Source organism: Cyanistes caeruleus, chromosome 16 (assembly GCF_971803275.1).
Source record: "Cyanistes caeruleus chromosome 16, bCyaCae1.hap1.1, whole genome shotgun sequence".
Taxonomy (NCBI): domain Eukaryota; kingdom Metazoa; phylum Chordata; class Aves; order Passeriformes; family Paridae; genus Cyanistes; species Cyanistes caeruleus.
Genome location: NC_141716.1, coordinates 14,331,782 through 14,353,418, shown reverse-complemented (window position 1 = coordinate 14,353,418; position 21,637 = coordinate 14,331,782). Strand labels below are relative to the sequence as shown.

At 50.6% G+C, this 21,637-nt stretch overlaps 2 protein-coding genes across 4 annotated transcripts in view; one reads left to right on the top strand and one right to left on the bottom strand.

Annotated features, from left to right (window-relative positions):
- The window catches only part of LOC147650241 (uncharacterized), a 293,456-nt gene that overhangs the window by 93,843 nt on the left and 177,976 nt on the right, over nt 1–21,637 (bottom strand). For 2 of the 3 annotated variants that reach the window (XM_086853483.1, XM_086853484.1), the window contains exon 4: nt 8,304–8,584. In XM_086853483.1, coding sequence (XP_086709609.1) covers nt 8,304–8,584 — 281 coding nt within the window. Of the gene's footprint in view, nt 1–8,303; nt 8,585–9,038; nt 9,177–9,450; nt 9,586–10,191; nt 10,366–21,637 lie in introns of those variants that run through there. The other variant, XM_086853482.1, reaches the window with a different exon arrangement.
- Nucleotides 1–21,637, top strand: part of LOC111943906 (uncharacterized) — a 261,321-nt gene that overhangs the window by 88,727 nt on the left and 150,957 nt on the right. The window contains exon 20 of the mRNA XM_086853479.1: nt 16,429–16,588. The gene's annotated coding sequence lies outside the window, so the exon portion shown is untranslated. The remainder of the gene's footprint in view (nt 1–16,428; nt 16,589–21,637) is intronic.

The window sequence follows — 21,637 nt, the reverse complement described above, 5'->3', positions numbered from 1 at the left end:
CTCTAAATGGGGATTTCCACAGGGAAATGCCCCTCCCTACCAACTGGTTCAGGAAAAGGAAAAAAAGAAAAAAAAAAAAAATTCCTTGGAGAGAAGTGGAAAAAGCTGTTTTTTTAACAGAAATTGAATAATATTAAATAATAAAACCTCTTGCTGTTCGATGGGATGGCAAATCTAGGAAGAAAAAGTCTTTTTCATGTGGTGTAGCTCGGCTCGCTCAGGTTCTTATCAGTCCCTCCGGCGCTGGAAAGTGCCAAGGCCCAGGCCCCGGTGGGCCACAGGCGTGAGCTCCCGGGGTTTGGCTGGGTGTTCAGTCCAGAGCAGGCTTGTACAGATCCAAAAAAATTGGAAAAAAAACAAAGGTCCAGGGAACTCCTCTGCCTCAGCTAGCTAAAACTAACTAAAAGCCAGAGAGAAGCTCTGTCCCGCTGTCTGTCTGTGCTGCCGACACCACAGTCCAGAAGCGGGATGTGTGGGAGTGATGTTTTTCCTTAACACACTGCGTGCTTCTTCTTCCCCCTCTCTTGCTCTCAAAGCCAGTCTTAAAGGTGCACAACTTAATATATAACATAAACCAGACGATTTGGGATACCAGTATCATAAAGTCACCCCAGGACACTGACCAAGGGGAGATGTAAGAAAAATCCTAAAAAGGTTCTTGGTGTTTATAAATATTCATGGAAAGTAAAGCTTTGCCTTTAGGACAGCCACCTGAGGAGGAAAAATGGTGTTTCAGGGACTTTTCAAATTCCTACACAGAAATGCCTAGAGCTGCAGTGTTTAAGGCCCATTGTTGTAGTATGTTTATTCAGTTCTGTTAAAATTGTTAGTATTTCGTCTGTTTGATATGTTCCTGGTTGTCTCCCATTTACTGCTTTGGTTGGTTCCATTTGTCTGTTATGTAAACCCCTCCCAGTTTTTCTGAATGTTCCCCGTCAATCACCTTTACCCTGCCCCAGCTCCCCATCCATCCCTGTAAACCCCACCTCTCCTTCCAGCTCCTTCCATGTATGTCATCCCTTCCTCAAAACACTATTGGTTGTTATGTTGTATTCCCGCCTTCTTTGTATCCCCATTGGTCCCTGGTATTGTAACCTCCTCCCCTTACCCCTCCCTCCGCGAGCTCCCATTGGACCCTGGGCACTGTGGAGCCAGCCCAGAGCTCCGGGGCGGCCAAGAGCAGCGTCAGCTCATAAAATGGATTAAGAATCCTGAGACAGCCACAAGTGCATGTTTTTCCTGCTCTGCTCTCTGTTTGCGAATATATCACTAGGTCTTCTAGGCAGAAGAAAAGTCCTGCTGCTTACATCAAAGATTCCTCACTAGGAACAGACCTTCAAGAACCAAATGGGTCTGCTTGGAAGAGCTTTGGCAGGTGTTTTTTGCCCTCATCTTTGATAGTGTTTGTCTGTGTCCTAGGGAGGATTTCTGTGCCCCAGTTGACAGGAACTGCCTTCTGAGCAGGGCACAAATCCTCTGTGCACAAGAGCTGCACCTGCCTTCTCCAGGGCCTGTCTCTCCAGAGACTGATGGCCCAAGGATGTCCCTGCCAAGTTAAGATTCAGAGACTGATGCAGCTTCAAGTCTCTGCTTCCACAAGAGCAGCTTTGGGCTCCTTGAGCACAGCTGCAAAGGAGCAGGACAGCTCCTGGTGAAGGTCTGACAGCTCCTGGCTGGTCCTTGAACAGCTCTCAATGTAGTTCTGCTGGTGGTGCTGTCGGTCTCGGGCCAGCTGTGACTGCAGCAGGGACACCTGAAAGAGGCACAAGGCCCGGCTCAGACAAGCCCACGCTGGCAGCAGCATCCACAGCCCCACGGTACCGGCTGTCAGGGCAGACACAGCCTCGAGCTGCAGCCCTCACCAACACTCTGCCCTCGGGGAAGGGGAAAGGAACAGGCTCCCAGACTGGCCCTGAACAGAGCTCAGATGATCAACAAGTCCAGTCCACGGCTGCCAAACCCTTCCCACATACATCCCTCAGCCCCCACAGGTCTAGCAGAGCAAGTTCCAACAGCAGTGAGGAACCCAACTCTCATTTCCAAAGGACACATTTGGGCCACTGACCCCTTGCTCCACAGGCTGTGCATCAGCAGGAGGGCTACTGCTGCTCCCCTGAGCTGCTGGAGCTTCTTTCAGAAGTTGACCTATTTTGCTGCTCAGACTTGGAGACACTGAACGTAAAGGACTCTGGGGGGAACACTCTCCTAAAAGTTCTGATTCTTCTTCCTTCACGTTCCACCTGCACATTGGATGGGAGAAAGGTCACAGAAACCTGTCAGCAAACATGGAGCAAAAGAACCTCTGGACATCAATGCAAGATCTCTGCTCTGAGAGCCTGAATTGCACCAGACAACACTGGGGGCAAAAAGCTCTCGCTGGGGGCTGCGCAAGAGAGGCCAGGGTGTGTCCAGGGACACGGGGCCAGGGAGGGAGACAGTGCAGTGAAGGCACCTTTGAGAAAGCCATGGGCTGCCGCAAGAGACAGAACAAACAAAAGGCTGTGCCTGCAGCAGGGACAGGGAGAGGCAAGGAAACAAGCAGGGCACTGCAAAGCACTGCCTGGGCAAACGTGCTGTGCTCCAGAGGAGCCTGAGGCTCCGTGGAGGCACAGAAAGCCCATTTTACGTGCTCAAAAGTTCTCCTGGGCTCAGTGGTTCATTCAGGCATCATCTGCTGATGCAAGCGGTTGCTGAGGTTCCAGCCTGCTCTGTGAGACAAGTAACAGCTGCTCCTCTTGTGCTCCAACAGCCTGCTGGGGATTCAGAGGGGAGATGATTGCCTTATTTCAAACACCACAAGAGCTGTCCCTCAGAAATCTCCAGCTTGGCAAGCATCCTCAAGGCACCAGCAGTGCAGCTGCTGCTGCTCACATCTCTTGGTACAAAACTCTGCTGGGTTTAGTCCATCGCCCTGCTCACCTGCTCCATTCCTTCCCACACCAAATCCAAATCCCCACGTGTTGCCATGATCTTGTGTGAGCACAGGAGAAGCAGCTCCCCATGCCCAGCATTTGGCCTGCAGCTGATCTGAACAGCAAACTCCAGAGCTGTAGCAGTCATTCTGGGCATGCCAGGAAACAATCTGCCAGTCAATGGTCTCTGGCTGGGGCCAGGCAGACAGACAAGGCTGCCTGCCGCAGCCTGGGCTGCTTTGGCCAAGCAGGCCTGGACTCACAGGGATATAGAGTCCCACTTCTTTATGGGAAATATCACTGGAATCCTTCAGGGACATTGGAGTGGACTGAAGGTCAGTGCCTGTGCCTACCTGGAGATGAGACTGGCCCATGCAGTTGTCAGGAGATTTTCTCTGCAGGATTACAAAGTTTTTCTTCAGAGTCCCCTTGGCCATTTCACTCTTCCTCAGTGCAGCACTCAGGAGTTGAGCATTCTCTGTCCCTTTGATTTCTTCTCTTCCTCTCTTCTTCAAGGCAGCAGCAGTCCCGTGGTCCAACTCTTCTTGCATGTCTTCCCTCTCCACTTCCAATTCCTGGGTTATCTTCTTCCCTCTTTGGATGTCAGGTGCACCCATGTTGTTTTCCATGTCTCTCAGCTGCTGGTGGTACAATTCCCGTTCATGCTGCCAAAACAGGGAGAAGAAGACTCACTCATTGCCTCCCTTGGTTTGCTTCTCATACCAGATCTGGACTCCTGCTGCAGGGGCAGGCACGTGCTGCCCCCCTCTCTCTCTGCCTCTCGGGCTGCTGCAGACCTTGGCTGGGCCCCCCTTAACGCTGCCTCTTTCCCAGCTCGCTCAGCCCATCCCAGCTTCCTTTCTGCCCGTCCCCGACCTCTGGCAGCTCCACTCCCGTGTTCCTTTGGGCACGAGCTGCCAGAACTGCAGCCAGGATTTCAAGTCAATGCTAAGCAGGATTTAGGCAGTGCCATGAGGATGTGCTCTCCATCAGGAAGGAGGAGCAAACACCCTCAGCATTTCATTCCAAGGCCTTGGGGCAACAGGAGTGGTTTTCCAACACTCCTGTGTAGACTCCATGGCAGCACCCCCGAGAGCCCCACTGCCCTCTCTTGCAGCACCAATGGCCAGATCAGTCATTCCCTGCTGCCACTCAGGACGAGTTCTCCCCTTGCAGGCACACGTCCTGATCTGCATCAGCACCTGGCTTTCCTCTCTTCTCTCCCCACTGCCTGCTCTCACACGGCCAAGGCCAAACACCTTTCAATTAACAGCAACCTAGGTCTTCTCATCCCTCCTGCCAGCTCCAGATATTTAGAAATCTGAACATGGATTTGGACGCAAGGAATTGCCCAAACCATGCAATGTCAATGGAGACAGTGTGGACATGGAGAACTAAAGCTTCCAGGGCACAGAACTCCAGCATGGAGGAAAATCAGCAGCCTCAGTGCTAACTGGCTTTGACATGGCTACAACATCATTTCCTCCTTGTTCAGAAGAATGCAATTAGGAAAGTTAAACTGGAAAAAGGTGCTCCTTAGAACTGGTAACACAAGGTGCAAACATAGCTAGGAAATGGCCCTTTGTGGCATCTGCCATTCTCACCAGCACATCCTGCCTTTCCTTCTCCTGGCTCTCCAGTTTCCTCTGCAGTGATGCCACCTCTGATGAACAGTCACAGCCTCTTCCTTCAAGGCAGTTTCTAGAGAGGTCTTCTGCTGTTCTGCCCTCCATATTGCTGCAGGAGGGAAGGGGAAAGAGAAGGGAGAAAGCAAAGCAAAGTAAACTGATGGGCACCCTGCAGAGACAACAGCACTGTCTTCTCTGTCTGCTGTGGTTTGCCAGGCCTTAAGCCCACAAGAGCTTCCAAAAGTGAGAGAAATGAAGGAAACTTCCAGGCAGAGAAAAAAGCAGGAATGGCCGGGGCAAGGTTCAGAGGAATAGCAAAGTGTGTTTGCTCTTAGCCTTTTGCTGAGTGAGCAATCCAAGAGAGACAAAGCAGCTGGGATGCCTGTGCAGCCCTGCTCCAGAGAGGCCAATAGCCTGGAGGCTTTGACAGGGCCTGAAATTTGGGGGAATTGAGCTGAGGCATCCAGCTTCAGCTGCTTAGCACAGACACAGCACCTGAAAGGCACCAGCTGTGTATGGGATCAGCCACAGCAGAGCCAGTTGGCACCGCCAGCCACAGCATCATCCTTGAGATAAACTTTGACTGGCGCCTAGATGGATAAGTCTCGTGCTGGTTGTTTTTCCTGTCTGCCATCTCTGGGCAAAGGCCTTTACCTCTGCATGGGATCAGAGATCCCCGCTGGTGGAACAGGATGGGGCAATGGATGGGAGAGAAGTTGTACCTTGCTGAGTTTCCTCCAACAGTGTCTGCAGCTCCTGATTGCAGGCCTTGATTTGGTTGTTGTCAGCCTGAGCCATCCTCAGCTCCATCTCCATGGCCTCACAGTGTGTGGCCATGGCCTCTGCTCTTTCCTCAGAGCTCTGGAGCCTCAGACGCAGCTCAGACACCTCAGCCTGCAGCACATGCACAGCGTCCCTCAAGCTCTGTTCTCCTGCTTGGGACTTTTCCAGCTCCTGCAGCAGCTCCTTCTCTTGAGTGTCCTGCTGAGCTGCCTTCTCTGTCACTGCATCCTGCAGGGCCTGGATCTGGAAGATGGATGCAGAGAGCCTCAGGGACTGGGCTGCTCCTGAGGCAGCAGAGCGGGCAGTAGGGAGAGCATTGAAGGAGAAAAGACTTCAGGTAGAAATACACCAGAAACAGAAGGTGCAGAACCAGGAATCCAGTAGAGACAAAGGTAGAGAAAACAGGGGAAGGGAGGCAAGGGGCACCCTTGAGGCTGCAGCTCTGAACACGGGCTGAACTGGCTGTGGTGGAAGTGCCCTGCCCAGCCTGCCATAGCCACGTCTGTGTCCCCACATTGCTCAGTGCCTGGCACAGGCACCAATCCTGTCAGGGACAGCACTGCTAACAGAGGGACAGAGAAGCTCCAGAGGAGTGTGCTGCTGCTTCTGCTCCCAGATTTCCTGCTGGGACCCAGGAAAGAATGGGGGAAAACTTTGGCAGCAGACACCAGATCCAGCCTTGGCCTGAGGGTGCAGCAGCAGCAGCAGGCCTGGGAAGAACACGGCGGCAGTGGATGCTGCTGGGAGGGGAAAGAGGTTGGGACTAGCATGCCAAAGGTGGTGTTATGTGTCCCTGGAGAAGAGGATGGAGTGCCCAGCTTACCTGGGTGTTGAGCTGCTTCAGTTGTCCTGCACGGCTCGAAGGGACCAGTTCGGCCTGCTGAAGAGCAGAATGAAACTGAGACAGCTGATTGTTCAGCACCAGGTTCCTTTGTTCCAGCATTCTGAGATCCATGCTCTTTTCCTCCAGAGACAGAATCAGCCTAGAAGGGAAGCATGCAACTCATTACTAATGGTATCACATTTTATAAACTCCTAGGACTTGCACCACCTCAGAGAGAACTGCTCTGTCCAATGAGGATTGTCTAAACAACTTGGCTGTTTGTTCCCCCTGCAGTCAGAGCCCAGAATGTGCCCACTCTGCTTTTGTTCCTGAAAGAACAGGGAGCTCCTGCCTTCATGGCCTACCTTCTATTTGAGCTGGGAAAGTGAATACAAACCTAACAAAGTCCTGCAATGAAGACATTAGGGAAGAGGAAGAATTTTCTTCTGACTAACCAGGCTCCAAGGGGAAGAGGTTTGGTCAACATGGAAGAGACATTTCCTTCCCCCATCTTGTATGTCCAGGTAGGAGGAGCAGCACCCTACAGCCAGGGGACGTCTGGGAAGTTCCCTGAGATTTACCAGCACCCATCCTACTTTCAGCTGGAGGAACAAAGGCCCAAGGCAGAAGTGGCAACAAAGGCTTGGAGCTCAAGCTGATGGAAGATGCAGAAACCTCCAGGCAAGCAAGAGTGCTCTGCCTTTCCTTTGTCTTCTTCTTGGAAGAAGAATCCTGTGGCACTGAAGACTGGCTTGACTTGATCAGCTGGAGGAGCCCCCCTAACCTTGCTCTGGTTTCTTGCATTCTTTGCACAGTCAGTAACACCTGTGAGTGTGGAGGGTGGCAGGGACCCTGCTTGAGCCCCTCCAGGCACCGGGGCGGGGGGGGGGGCATTTTATCAGGAGCAATGCACCAGAGATATCATGAATAAAATCTCTCAAGAAATCCACCCCAGTTAAAATACTGTGTTTAGTTACATACAGTTAATGTTCTTATCCCATTTGTAAACCTTGTACCCCTAGTTTACTCTGATGGTTATTAGTAATGTTAATTACGTACCAGGTTCTGAAGTGTTTGAAAGGTTCTTATGAGACATTCCTGTACCTTTCCCTTCCTTCCCTGCTACTGCTGTAACAGAGCTGCTCCCATGGGGGGCTAAATTAAACTAACAAAAGCAACCCATTAGAAAGGTATGCCACAGAAGGAGACAACTCCCATGGTTGCTGTGCCACACTAGAACAAAGAAACTCCCAGGAAGCTGTGCAACCAAGTAATACGCAAACTAAGGCATGCAAGACACCAAAACAATGAGCTAACAGAGGAATAAAAGGACAAGGAAACATATTCTAGCAAGCTAAGATCATCTCCCTGCATCACCTAAGCCTGCTTAGAAACCATCTTCCTGCATCACCATGACCTAAGAGGACTGGAAAGGACTGACACCCCTAGACAACGAGCCAGAACAACAGGCCTTCTGGCTACTCTCATGAGGACGGAAGCCCCAGCTCTGCAGTGTGTGCTGCAAAGCTGAATTGTGCCTCCTCCTTGGAGCTGCCAGTGTGGGAACGGCCATGGTGCAAACAAGCCCTCGGGCCCCTCCACCCCAAGAGCTGAATCCTAATTAAAGGCATCAAACAGGAGTCTTGTCTCTTGGCCAATTTCTTTCAAGAAATATTCTTGTTTCTTGGGTGCCTCCCAGGGCAATCTGGGCTTGATCAGCACTCAGGGCCTTAAGAAGGTTCTGCCCAGCAAAGGCATCAGATGCCAGGCTGATCAGATCCCAAAGGCCTCAAGTTACAGCAGCCAAGGTGGAGCTGATGGATGTATCCAGCTCCTTACACTGCAGCTCCAGCACTGTTAACACACCCACCTAACCTAACCTAACCTAACCTAACCTAACCTAACCTAACCTAACCTAACAGCACAACACTCCCTAGAGGGAAAGAGCTACCCCAAAAGCCTTTGTCTTCAGAAAAACTCCAACTGAAGGCTTAAAATATTAGAGAATGAACACAACATACAGATAATGAGATGTGTCTTCATGGAGAGTTCAGAATCTGCCACTTAGGAAATGCTGCCAGAGCCCCAGGTAGGTGCAAAGATGGCAAAGAGGGAATGCATTCACCACATTGCAGAGTCCCACAGGCTTTCATTTACCTGTCTCTTTCCCTCTCTAGGACATTCACGGAAGCCTGCAATTCAAAATTTTCCAGTGCCACTTCTTTGCATTCACTCCATTCCCTCTCCAGTTTCTGCAGCTTCACTTGGAGCTCCTTCTTCTGATGTTCTGCCTCCTCCAGCCTCTTCTGGATGTGTTCAGCCTCCAATTGCTTCTGCCTTGACTGTGCCTGGGCCTCGCTCACATCTTGCTGGGCTCTCTGGACTCTGCTTTCCAGGAACTCTCGGGAGGCTGCCAGCTGAGATGTCAACTCTTCCACCTCCAGTCAAACAGAACAAAGCAGTCAGAGGCGACAGCCACAGCCTGCCACTGTCAGCCACAGTAGAGGCACTTAGGAATGAGAAAGGAAAACTTTCCCTTTCTCCCTGTCCTGGGACCGGCAGATTCCCAATAGAGATGGACAACTTAAGGTTAAATCTCTAAGTGGCCCACCTGAAAAAGCACCTCCCAAACCAAGGCTAGCAAGAAGAGGCCAGCAGGAGTCCATGCTGATGGTTGCTGGCCAACAGCCCAGAGGACTGGCCCAGCTGTCCAGGGGGCAGCAGCTGAGATTCAGCAGAGCACTGAGTGTCCTTCAGAGCAGCTGCCATGGAGCCCCCACAGCATGAGGCAGCCCCAGGGATCACCCCATCAGCTGCTGCTCTGCCATGGAAAAGCAAGAAGGCCACAGAGTCCTCCCTGGCTGACTGCAGTGCCACTGCTGTTTCACTCACCTGCTTTTGTAGAGCATCCCTCTGCTCAAGGAGGACATTCATCTCCTCTCTCTGATGTTCTTCCTTGTGCCTCCTCTTCACTGCCAGCATTTCATTGTGAGCTTCCTGCAGCTCAGCTTGCAGCTTTGCCTTGATGGTCTGGCTACAAAATGCAGTGACTTCCTGGGACCTGCCCTCAGGCTCAGATTTTTGCACTTGCTGTCTCCAAATCCCATTCCTTCAGCCACTTCTTGTGGCTTCTCAACCCAGCTCTGCTTGCACTGCAAGCCCTCCTTCCTGTGGCTGAGCTCTGGAGCTTACCAGGCTCTGTGCTCCCACAGCCTGAGGCAGCCCTTGCCTCCTCACTCCCAGGAGCTGCCTTTTGTGCCCTTGTTCCTGCCCTGCACTCCATTCCCTGCCTACTCAGACTTACCTGTCCCTTCTCTTGCTGCTCTTTCACCTCCTGCCTGAGCTGCTGGACCTGCTGGCACACTTGGCTGAGCTGTCCCCGAGTTTGGAGCAGTGTCTCTGTTAAAGCCCTCTTCTCATTCTGCTCTTCCTGCAGCACCTGCACAGAAGCAAAGAGCAGAGGGTTTCACACTTGCCTGCAACATCTGTGTGGCAAGAGGCAAAGACGGATGGGCTCACGCGCCCTCAGAGCACTTGGCTGCTGCTCCCCTGGGCCACTGTCTGCCCTGGGGAGCCACAGCTGCCCAGGAAGTGACTTAAAACACAGCCCAGAAGACATCTCTGGGTTCCTCTTCAGAAATACTCCAGATGAGTCGTTAAATAGATTTTTCTCATCCTTGTCAGCATTTCTGCTTCACACTCCCTGTGCCCACAAAAGTCCTACAATCTCACTTTGGCACTGAACACCTACCAGCACACACCAGAAGGGGAGTGGTAAGAGAACAGTGAAGAAACTCTGAGGTATGTCTTAGAAAAACAGAACACAAGAGCAGCACAAAAATCTCAACTTAAAGCTGATGTTTCTGCCTGTCTTCCTGTGAGAGGGCTCATTCCTGGTCCCAAAGACAGACCCGATCACCTTTCACCTGCCCAAATTCAATGGAGAGGACATGGAGGACATGCTCCACACAGCCCCCATAGCCTGCTATCTCCACAGCTCCAGCCTTGCAAAAAATCACACCAGTTCTCCCTTCAGAACCATTACCTGTCGCTTGGCTTTTTTCAAATCTAATTTGTTAATCTTGTTAGACCTGCAGGCTGGCAACTTTCTGCCTCAGCTCAAGCAGCACCTTCTCGTGTTCCTGCTCTCTCTTTGCCTTCTCTTCTTGCCATTGTTCCAGCATCTCAGCACGGTGCCTTTCACGTTCACTTGCCTGAGGAGGGGAGGTTTCTGCATTCCAGAAACAATGTCCTGACAGCTCTCTCTGCTTCCAGCTCTTGTTGCAGGAATTTCACTTGTCCTGCAAACATCACCAACAGCAGGAGTCAGAGTCTTTGCTGACTTTACTGACCTCAGGCCCTTTCAGTGCCTCCAGCCCCACCACTCCTCAGAAGCCCTGTGGACAGAGGTGGCTTTACAGGGTGCTTAGCTTTTCTCGGCAGGGGCGGCACCACAAACAAAGCACACGAGGTCCTCACCTTCTACCACTGCCTTGGCCTGCGTGACTCTGAGCACTTGAGCCTCCAGATGGTTCCTGCTCATCTCCAGCTGAGATATCTGCTGCTGAGCAGCAGACAGGCTGGATTCCAGGCTCTCCTTTTGCTGACCTACAAATTGCAAATACAGAGAGACATGAGCTGCTTGCTCCTGACACCCACAGCTGGTTATTCCAGGACAACGAGGCTCAAGATCCCCACACATCACTATGGAAAATGGGTCACATGGAAACTCGTCCAGAGAAGGCACTTTTGTGCCATTTCCATAGCAAAGCAGGGCCCTCTGAGGGAGTGCCCTGGCCTTCCTTATGGCCTGGCACAGCACACACAGCCCAGCCCAACTTGACCTCAACAGCCAAAGCTTCACTTGCTGTTCCTGACCTATGACACTGGGGAGCTGTGCCCGGACAGGATGGGCTGACGAGCAAAGTCTCAGCCTCTGCTCACATCCCTTCTGTCATCAGCACTTGCAAGCTGCTCTGCAGGGGGACAGAACAGACTCTTGCTCTGGCTGACTCCTGACTTTTTAATGCTCTTGAAAATGGACATAAAGTTACATCATTTTCCAGACACCATGTATTTAAGAGACTTCAGAACTACTTGGCATGATGCAGTAAAATCTCATGGTCATGGCAGCACTTGTAAAAAATACCAACACCCTTTTGTCTGAACAAAAACTACCTGAATGCAGAGACTGCTGTTTAAACTCTTGCAAGGTCAAGGAGTAGGCTTGCCACCTTTATTTTAGTATTGTTGGCTAAACAGGCAGTAGCCCAATTGGCTTGTCCTTCTTTACAGAGTGAGAGGGACCGTGCAAAGAGACCTCGGTGGGTTTGGCAGGTGGATGCCCATCAACAATTAGCAAGAATCCCCAGAGGTCGTTGAGGATTCCAAAGGGCTTTCCCTGCTGCTCTCTAACCACCTCTAGCGCCTGGCCCACACTTCTCAAGAGCGGGCTTGGAAGCAGAAAGCCTCAAGACTTTCAGCAGGAGCCTCTGGCTTCACCCACAATGGCAGCAAGCAACAAGGGAAAACATACAGGACTTCCCCTTCTAGAACAAAACACTCCCAATGTCCCCAGGTAAGAGCCTGGAATGCTCAAGATGGGGCTTCAGTTCTGAAGATCAAGATCATGTCAAGCTACTTGGTAAGGAACGAGGGATGTTCAGTGAACCAGGGATGCTCACAAAAAGGAACCAAATGCAAGAGAAACTTGAGGTTTCACTCAACCTCTGCATGCTTTAACTACTACTCAATTCAGGTCTGGGTGGCTTGCATTTGACTTCCCACAGGAATGTGCTTGGCAGCACAAACAGGAGCCCAAGGCTCATGAGAGCTTTATTGGCTTTAGATGTCAGAAAAATAACCTTCACATTGTGGCATATTTCTCTTTTTTTGGAGACATTTCCATTTTCTTTCCATGGAATGTAAAAACATCTGAAAGGCTCTGCTCCCTGCCATTACCTGGTCTCTGCCAGCTGCTTGCAAAGCTCTTGTCGGTGCCGTTCCATGTTATCCATTCCTCCCTTAAGGGCAGCCTTCTCCTGGCCCCGCAGCTCCTTCTCTCTGCGCACCTGGGCCAGTGCGTGCCCTTGGCCAGAGGATTGCTGGCGCAGCTGCTCCAGAGCCCTGCTCGATGACTCTTGCTCCTTGGAAACCTGGAAACAGGACAAGGTACAGCTTGAGCCCTTCCTCAGGAGCCCTGTGCAGAGCCAGCCAGTGCCACCTCGCAGGCAGCCAGAGGACAAGGAGCACCTGTGCTCTGGCCTCCAAGGTTCACAGCATCTGCCCTATGCAGCTCTGATACCCTGGGCTGCAAAAGCCTCTGCCACTGTTACCTTGGAGCTGCTGTGTCAGGCCCTGCTGCCTTGCCTGGGACTTGACAGCTCCTTGCCAACAAACATCCCTACTCCAAACTCCATGTTGTCACCCAAAAACACTGCATCTTCCTCAAATGACACTTGGCAAACAAAATTTCTATCAGGATCTTTTTCAGCCCTGGATATTTTCAGGAAGGTTGGGGAAAGCAATTTTGCTCCCTGAAGGAAGGGAAAATACACAGGACTTCCTCTTCTAGAACAAAACCCCCATCAAAGTGTCACCTCTCCACATGTTCAGAGCAGCTCTCTGCAACAAGGGGATGCTTGGCAGGGAAATGGCTCTTGTGGTGAGCAGACATTTAGTGACTGATGGAAGTCTGGCTGATGTGGCCAATGCAGATGTCTTGGTGCAGCAATTCACACCAACAATACCACTGACTTGTCTTACACAAAGAAGGTGTCTAATGGCCCTTGCTGCTATTCAAGCCAGATGACCAAACCGTGTTTTTGAGCTCTTTTCTCCAAAAGCAAAATCTCTGCTGTGTATTTGCCAAACCTACCACATACCCCAGAACGGAGACTGTCTGAGAGGGACCATCAGAAACAAACCCTTCTCTTGCAGCTATCCTGTAACGCCCAATCCAAACCTCTCCTGGCACAGCCTGGAGCAGTTTCCTCGTGTCCTGTCCCTTGCTCCCTGGGAGCAGAGCCCAACCCTCAGCTGCTGCACCTTCCTGTCACAGGAAGCTGTAGAGAGCAAGAAGGCGCCCCCTGAGCCTCCTTTTCTCCAGGCTGAGCCCCGCCAGCTCCCTCAGCTGCTCCTTGTCAAACCTGTGCTCCAGACCCTTCCCCAGCTCCATTCCCTGTTTTAGAGGCTCTGTGGCTGCCCAAAGCAACAAATTTTGCAGAAGCATGCAACACATTGCTGACAAACACCCATATCCCTGGCTAAAAAATGCGTGTGCCATCTTGAGGCAGCTGTCCACAGCAGTGTCCCTGTCTTCTTCTGCCAGAAACAGCATCTGGGCTGATCTGGCTGGCACAACTCCCACTCCCACAGGTGCTGCCTAGCAATGAGGTGTCCAGAGCCATGGTGACATCATCCCTCCTTTGCTCCAGCAGATCCCTCTGAAGCTGCAATTCCTCCAGTGTCTGCCTCTTGACTTACAGCTCGCTCTGCAATGAGGGGTCTTCTCCCTCCAGTGCAGCCTCCACTGTACAAGAAGGGCCAAGACAAGTTTTCAAGGGAAAGCCAGTCTCATTTCCAAAACCAACCTCCATCCTGTCCTGCTGCTGGGCCTTTTCCACCTGGGGTGACGTTTCCTTCTGCTGCTCGGTGTTCCTTTGACACAGCCACAAGGCTCCTGGCTCTGGGATTCCCATGCATTGCTGCAGCTTTTCCCTGGACTTCTCAATGTTTTCACAGCAACTGCAGAGACAAGGCTCAGTCAGAAGAACAAAGAGGCCTCAAGAGTCACCAATCCCATTTCCAGCACTCCAGGCTGGAGCAGGGGGCAGTGGGCTAAGGAAGACCTTGCTCTTTCCCTCCCTAGGAAATCCTCCAGAGGCAAAGGGAAAGGAAGGCAGGATTTTGCCTTCCTTCAGTGAGAAGCAGTGGCTGGGCAGAGGCACGCAAAGAACAGAATTCAGGGGAGCGGTATGGTGAGAAGAAGGAGTCTTCTATTCCAACATGGCTGTGCATCTCCCACACAGCCTTAGGAGTCACAGTAGAGCATGAAAAACCCTGACAGGACAATGCTCAAGAGCCACACATGGTAGGGCAGGTGATTTCTTCACCCAGGAACCTCTGAACTCCCACACCTGGAAGCAGATTGCATCTGGAATTCAAGAGAAGGAGGAGGAAGAGGAGGAGGAAATGTTCACCCTCTGATTTCTTCTGTCAGATCCTCCATCTGCTGATAGCGGCTTGTGACCGTTTGGGTTTCCTCGTCCATTTGACCAATATGTTCCTGCAAGCGCCCACAATTCCCTGAGACTTCCTGAAGCAATGCAAAGGGATCCTGTTTATCCGTGGATGTCAGAGTTGAGAGGATGCTGCCAGGATTGTCAGTGCAGACGATGGAATGGGCCATGCTGTCACTGTCGTCTGTCAGTGCCTGAAAGCCCACATCCAGCTGTTAGTCAGGCATTCTCTTCCTATTCCAAAGGACCACTGAGATGCCTCTTCTGATCCCACAAGAACCAGTGTCCATTCAGTTTCAAAATCCCAGCCAGCTCAGCACAGTTTACTCACCTCAGGGGCTCGGGAAGACTGTCCCTGGTGAGAAAGACCTCGAGCTCCCTGGAAGAGCACAGGGAAGAGCACACTCAGACTGCATGCCTGCCCAGTCACATCTAAGTGCTTCCCAGACTGTCCCAGAGCGCAGCAATTCCAGCTGAGCTCTTCCTCCCCTCCTTGGGAATATTTTCAGCCCACTAGTTTGACAGCAGCACAAACAAACATGCTGGAATGTGTCTCATCATTTCTAAGGACACCAAAACAGGAGTTGCCCAGACACCCATCCAACCTGGCCTTGAACACTCCCAGGGATCCAGTGGCAGCCACAGCTTCCCTGGACATCCTATGCCAGGGCCCCAGGTCCCCAGCACCCTGACAGGGCAGAATTCCCTGCAAATATCCCATCCATCCCTGCCCTATCTCAGTGGGAAGCCATTTTCCCTCGTCCTGTCCTTGCAGTCCCCTGCCTTAAGTCGCTGTCCAGCTCTCTTGCAGGCCCTTCCTTCATGCATTGATAGGGGCTCTAAGATCACCCTGGAACCTTCTCCCACCTGGACAACCCCAACTCTTGCCTCCTTTGCCCTTGGCACAGGTGCTCCAGCCCTTGGAGCATCTTCCTGTTATCCCCATGGCCTCCCCTAGGCCACTGGGGATCATCTCAGAAATGTCTGAGAGAAACCCCGGTTTGCCTCTGGGATGTGCTGAGGCTGCACTGTAAATTAGGCTGAGGGGAAGGCGATGACCCTTGTTTGTGCCCATGGCCCCTCCCGTTGGACAAGGATGGAGGAGGAGATGTGGCTGTGCTCTGGGATGGCCAGGTGCCCCCCATTCCCTCCCAGGCCTGTCCCCACAGCAAGCACCAAAGCTGCTGGAGCTCTGGAACAGCAACTGTTAAACCCTTGCTATTCCCAGAGGGAAGCCTTCCCTGAGGCACAGCCCAGGCCCACCCAGGCCCCTGCAGGGCTTGGCACAAGGAGAGCAGTGGCTTTCTCACTCACCCGTCGCGTGTCCATCCGCTCCTTGGCACAAACAGTGTCCAAAGTGCAGTGTCCAAAGGCCCTTGGCCTTCGCAGGGTTTAACCCTTAATGTTCAAACACCCTTGGCCTTCGCAGGGTTTAACTCTCAGTGCCTAAAAGGCCTTGGCATTTGCAAAGTCTAAACCTCAATGTCCAATGGAGTTTGACTTTGCAGGGCCCAAACCCCAGTATCTAAAGGCCCTTGGCCTTTGCAGGGTCCAAACCCCAATCTCCAAAGGTTCTTGGCCTTTGCAGGGTCAATAGCGATCAAACACGATCAAAGTGCTGTTGGCCGTTGCAAGGTCCAAGCCCCAATGGTCACAAGCTGTTGACAGCTCCATGGTCCAAACCCAAATAGCCAAGAGCTGTTGATTGTTTCCAGGGTGCAACCCCCAACATTTCATGGACTGTTGACGGTTGCCACGGTCTGAGTCCCAACATTGCAGGGACTGTTGGAGAGGCCCTCCCCGGCTCTCGCCTCATCCCTGCTCCCTGCTGGCCCAGGCACCAGCCCTGCCTCCCCCATGTCCACACAACCCTGCTGGGCAGCTGGGCAGGGACCCAGCTCATGAGTTCCAAGTTCCTGCACCAGGCAGCATCAGTTTGCAGAGCCTCATCGGACAGAGCAGTTTTCTCCGAGGTGGAGCAAATCTTAAGAATTTATAAAATGTGATCGCATACAGTAATGAGTTGCATGCTTCCTTTCTAGGCTGATTCTGTCTCTGGAGGAAAAGACCCTGTGCCTCAGATTGCTGGAAGAAAGGAACCAGGCGCTGAACAATGAGCTGTCTCAGTTTCATTCTGCTCTTCAGCAGGCCGAACAACTCTCTTCAATTTGTGCACGACAACTGAAGCAGCTCAACACCCAGGTAAGCTGGGCACTCCATCCTCTTCTCCAGGGACACACAACACCACCTTTGGCATGCTAGTCCCAACCTCTTTCCCCTCCCAGCAGCATCCACTGCTGCCGTGTTCTTCCCAGGCCTGCTGCCGCTGCTGCTGCACCCTCAGGCCAAGGCTGGATCTGGTGTCTGCTGCCAAAGTTTTCCCCCATTCTTTCCTGGGTCCCAGCAGGAAATCTGGGAGCAGAAGCAGCAGCACACTCCTCTGGAGCTTCTCTGTCCCTCTGTTAGCAGTGCTGTCCCTGACAGGATTGGTGCCTGTGCCAGGCACTGAGCAATGTGGGGACACAGACGTGGCTATGGCAGGCTGGGCAGGGCACTTCCACCACAGCCAGTTCAGCCCGTGTTCAGAGCTGCAGCCTCAAGGGTGCCCCTTGCCTCTCTTTCCCTGTTTTCTCTACCTTTGTCTCTACTGGATTCCTGGTTCTGTACCTTCTGTTTCTGGTGTATTTCTACCTGAAGTCTTTTCTCCTTCAATGCTCTCCCTACTGCCCGCTCTGCTGCCTCAGGAGCAGCCCAGTCCCTGAGGCTCTCTGCATCCATCTTCCAGATCCAGGCCCTGCAGGATGCAGTGACAGAGAAGGCAGCTCAGCAGGACACTCAAGAGAAGGAGCTGCTGCAGGAGCTGGAAAAGTCCCAAGCAGGAGAACAGAGCTTGAGGGACGCTGTGCATGTGCTGCAGGCTGAGGTGTCTGAGCTGCGTCTGAGGCTCCAGAGCTCTGAGGAAAGAGCAGAGGCCATGGCCACACACTTTGAGGCCATGGAGATGGAGCTGAGGATGGCTCAGGCTGACAACAACCAAATCAAGGCCTGCAATCAGGAGCTGCAGACACTGTTGGAGGAAACTCAGCAAGGGACAACTTCTCTCCCATCCATTGCCCCATCCTGTTCCACCAGTGGGGATCTCTGATCCCATGCAGAGGTAAAGGCCTTTGCCCAGAGATGGCAGACAGGAAAAACAACCAGCACGAGACTTATCCATCCAGGCGCCAGTCAAAGTTTATCTCAAGGATGATGCTGTGGCTGGCGGTGCCAACTGGCTCTGCTGTGGCTGATCCCATACACAGCTGGTGCCTTTCAGGTGCTGTGTCTGTGCTAAGCAGCTGAAGCTGGATGCCTCAGCTCAATTCCCACAGATTTCAGGCCCTGTCAAAGCCTCCAGGCTATTGGCCTCTCTGGAGCAGGGCTGCACAGGCATCCCAGCTGCTTTGTCTCTCTTGGATTGTTCACTCAGCACAAGGGGGGTTTGTGATAGATAGAAACTCTTTTGTTCGCCTAAATATATAGATATGATAGAATGCTTTGCGAAATTGTACTTTAGATATAAAGTTGAGAAAGGGGTTTGAAGGCCACTAACTCGCTGAAGTTGGCATAATTAATAACAGCCTAGCAGAAATTCCTGGAACACTAGGACAAGATAAACTTGGAGAGAGAACAGTGAGAAAAGGTCAATGGAACAGGAGTGAGGAAGACTTGAAGCCTCCCTTCTACGACCACAAGAGGGTAGAAAAGGATCATCTAATGACCAGAGACGCATGCTCAGAAACGCCGGAAGAAAGTCACATCACCAGGAGGCCGAAACGAATAAAAGGACAAACAGGGAAGCGGGAAGCGCGGCAGCTCCGTGGGGAAGAGGTTTCTCCTCCTCCTCCCTGCCGCCCGGCGCCGACTTTGCTTATTGCTGGCTTGCTATAATTAATAAAAACCTTTTCTTATATATCTTTTTCTAGTGTATTTATAACAAATTTGGTGCCCGTGACTCGGATACAATCTGCAGGACGGATTCTCGGTACCACCGGTGGGCGCCCCCGCTTTAATATATAGCGGTCCGGAGGACCGCTTTCTGCCTCAGTTGGACCGACGAACCTAAAAGATCCAAGCAATAAGCAAAAGGGAGACCGGTCAACCCCTTAAAATCTGTGCACAGTGTCCGGACGAAGACGCAGGACGCGTGAGTATTACGAGAGCCGTTTGGTCGGGGTCGGGGTCCCGGAGTGTGGCGAGTGGGGTGTGTGTGAGAGGGGGACTGGCAGCCAGATTCCCCAAGCGAGTTCGGACCCTCAAGTAGTGCGGTTCCCATTGGCCCACGAGGGCCTGGGCCACAAACGAGGGGAAGCGAAAGCGGCTGTGTGATTGCAGGCACTCCGGAAGAATGGGACAGGGGAAGAGCAAGCACCCTGTATCCATTAAACTCCCACCGGTACCTAGAGATAGTCCGTCGGGTTTTATATTAGAGAATTGGGAGCATTTCCCCGGAACAGAAAATAAGGATAAGGCAAAAATGATTGATTATTGTGTAGAAGTATGGGGAGGAAAGGAAATTTCAAGGAATGTATTTTGGCCTGTATTTGGATCAACTGAAGATTGGGTTAAACAAAAGTTAAATTCATGGGTAAGAAAAAAGATTCCCTTTAACCCAGAGGAAAGTGCTTATGCAGAGATCTGGGTAGTGAATCCCGAGGCTTTTATATTTAGGTTGACAGAGAATTTGGGGGAGGGGAAGGGAAAGAAAAAGAAATCTCGAAAAGAAGATGCTTTGATAATCCCCCCACCTCCGTTTGTACCACCACCACCACCACCGCCACCACGAGCCCCTCCTCCTCCCGCTCCGAATCTCGAGGAGGAGGATTTAGACCTGCCAGAGGTGGGGCCTGTTACCAGGAACAGATTCAGAAGGAGACAGGAGAACCTATTCCCATTAAGAGAGATGCCAATGGGTGGCCCCCAAGCTGGAATAGGGTTTATATCTGTCCCCGTTAATTCGGGGGATGTCAGAGATTTTAAAAAGGAGATGGGGCATTTATTGGAAGATCCGTTGGGGGTTGCAGAAAGAGTTGATCAATTCTTAGGACCTAATATATACACTTGGGAAGAATTACAATCCATTTTGAGTATTTTATTTACGGCAGAAGATAGAAACATGATTAGAAGGGAAGGAATGCGTATCTGGGATGCTCAGCATGCCCAGGGACCACTGGCCGATGTAAAGTGGCCCCTCCAAAATCCCCATTGGGATCATCAGAATCCAGCCCATAGAGTGCACATGCAGGATTTAAGAACTATTATAATCCAGGGAATTAGGGAGGCAGTCCCAAGGGGTCATAATATTAATAAAGCATTTAATGAGAGGCAGAAGAAAGATGAAACTCCTACAGAATGGTTAGAGAGACTAAGAAAAAATTTTCAATTATATTCTGGAATGAATCCAGATACTCAATTGGGACAAGCATTGCTTAAAACACAATTTGTGGCAAAAGCCTGGGAGGATATTCGGAGGAAGATAGAAAAATGGGATGGGTGTCAAGATAAAAGTTTGGATGAACTTTTGACAGAAGCACAAAAAGTGTATGTTAGAAGAGAAGAGGAGGCTCAGAAGAGGCAGATTAAAATGATGGCGGCTGCTGTAAGAGAGAGTAGGGATCAAACATGGAAAGGGAAACAACAGAGACCAATTAGAGATTCAAAAGAACAACAAAACGCTAAGACTTGTTTTTATTGTGGAAAGAAAGGGCATTTTAAAAGAGAATGTAGGGTAAGGATTAAGGATGAAAAGATGTTCAAAGAAGACTAGGGGAGTCAGGGGCTCTTCTTTTTAGGGACCCAAGACCACCAGAAAGAGCCCTTGATAAAGCTAAAAGTGGGTCGCCAGCACCAAGAAATAACTTTCTTGGTGGATACTGGAGCTGAGAGATCAACCATTCAGTTTTTACCTACAGGATGTAGTATATCTAAAGAAACTGCCACGGTAGTGGGAGCAAAGGGGGAACCCTTTTAAGTGGGGGTTATTAAAGATGTGATAATAGAATCAGAGTCAAAGATTGGGGTGGGAAATTTTTTGTTAGTACCAGAAGCAGATTATAATTTGTTGGGATGAGATTTAATTATTGAATTGGGAATACATTTAGATGTAGTTGATAGGGAGTGGAAAATAAGATTATGTCCTTTAAGAGTAGAAGATGAAGATAAAATAAACCCAGAAGTGTGGTATACACCTGAGAGTGTGGGACAACTGAAGATAACCCCATTCTCGGTCACTATTAAAAACCCAGAAATTCCAGTCAGAATAAAACAATATCCCTTGTCACTTGAGGGACGAAGAGGGTTGAAACCAGAAATTGATAGATTGTTAAGCAAGGGACTATTAGAACCATGTATGTCACCTTTTAACACACCCATACTGCCAGTAAAGAAGCCAGATGGGATTTATCGTTTGGTACAAGATTTAAGAGAAATTAACAAACGTACAGTAGCACGGTTCCCCGTAGTTGCAAATCCGTACACGTTACTAAGCAAGTTGGGGCCTGACAGTTTGTGGTACAGTGTTATAGATTTAAAAGATGCATTCTGGGCCTGCCCTCTGGATGAGGCTAGTCGAGATTATTTCGCTTTTGAATGGGAAGATCCAGATACGGGGAGGAGACAACAACTGAGATGGACGGTATTGCCCCAGGGATTCACGGAATCCCCTAATTTATTTGGGCAAGCATTAGAACAGGTTTTACAGGATTATCAAATAGACCCGGGAGTGACCTTGATACAATATGTGGATGATTTACTTTTAGCTGGGAAAGAAGAAGAAGACGTAAGGAGAGAAAGTATTAAGTTATTAAATTTTCTGAGTTTAAAGGGATTGAAAGTATCCAAAGCAAAGCTCCAATTCGTTGAAAAAGAGGTAAAATATTTAGGTCATTATCTGAAGGAAGGAAAAAAAAAGATAGATCCTGAGAGAGTACAAGGAATTTTATCATTACCAATTCCAAAAAATAAAAGACAGGTACGTCAAATCTTGGGATTAACAGGATACTGTAGACAGTGGATTGAAAATTATAGTGGTAAAGTTAAATTTTTATATCATAAATTGACACAAGAGGGATTAATGAAATGGAGTTTAGAAGATACAGAAAAATTTCAGGAGCTAAAAGAGAGTTTAATTCATGCTCCTGTCTTGAGTCTCCCAGATTTAAGAAGACCTTTTTATTTGTTTGTAAATGTGGAGGATGGAATTGCCTTCGGAGT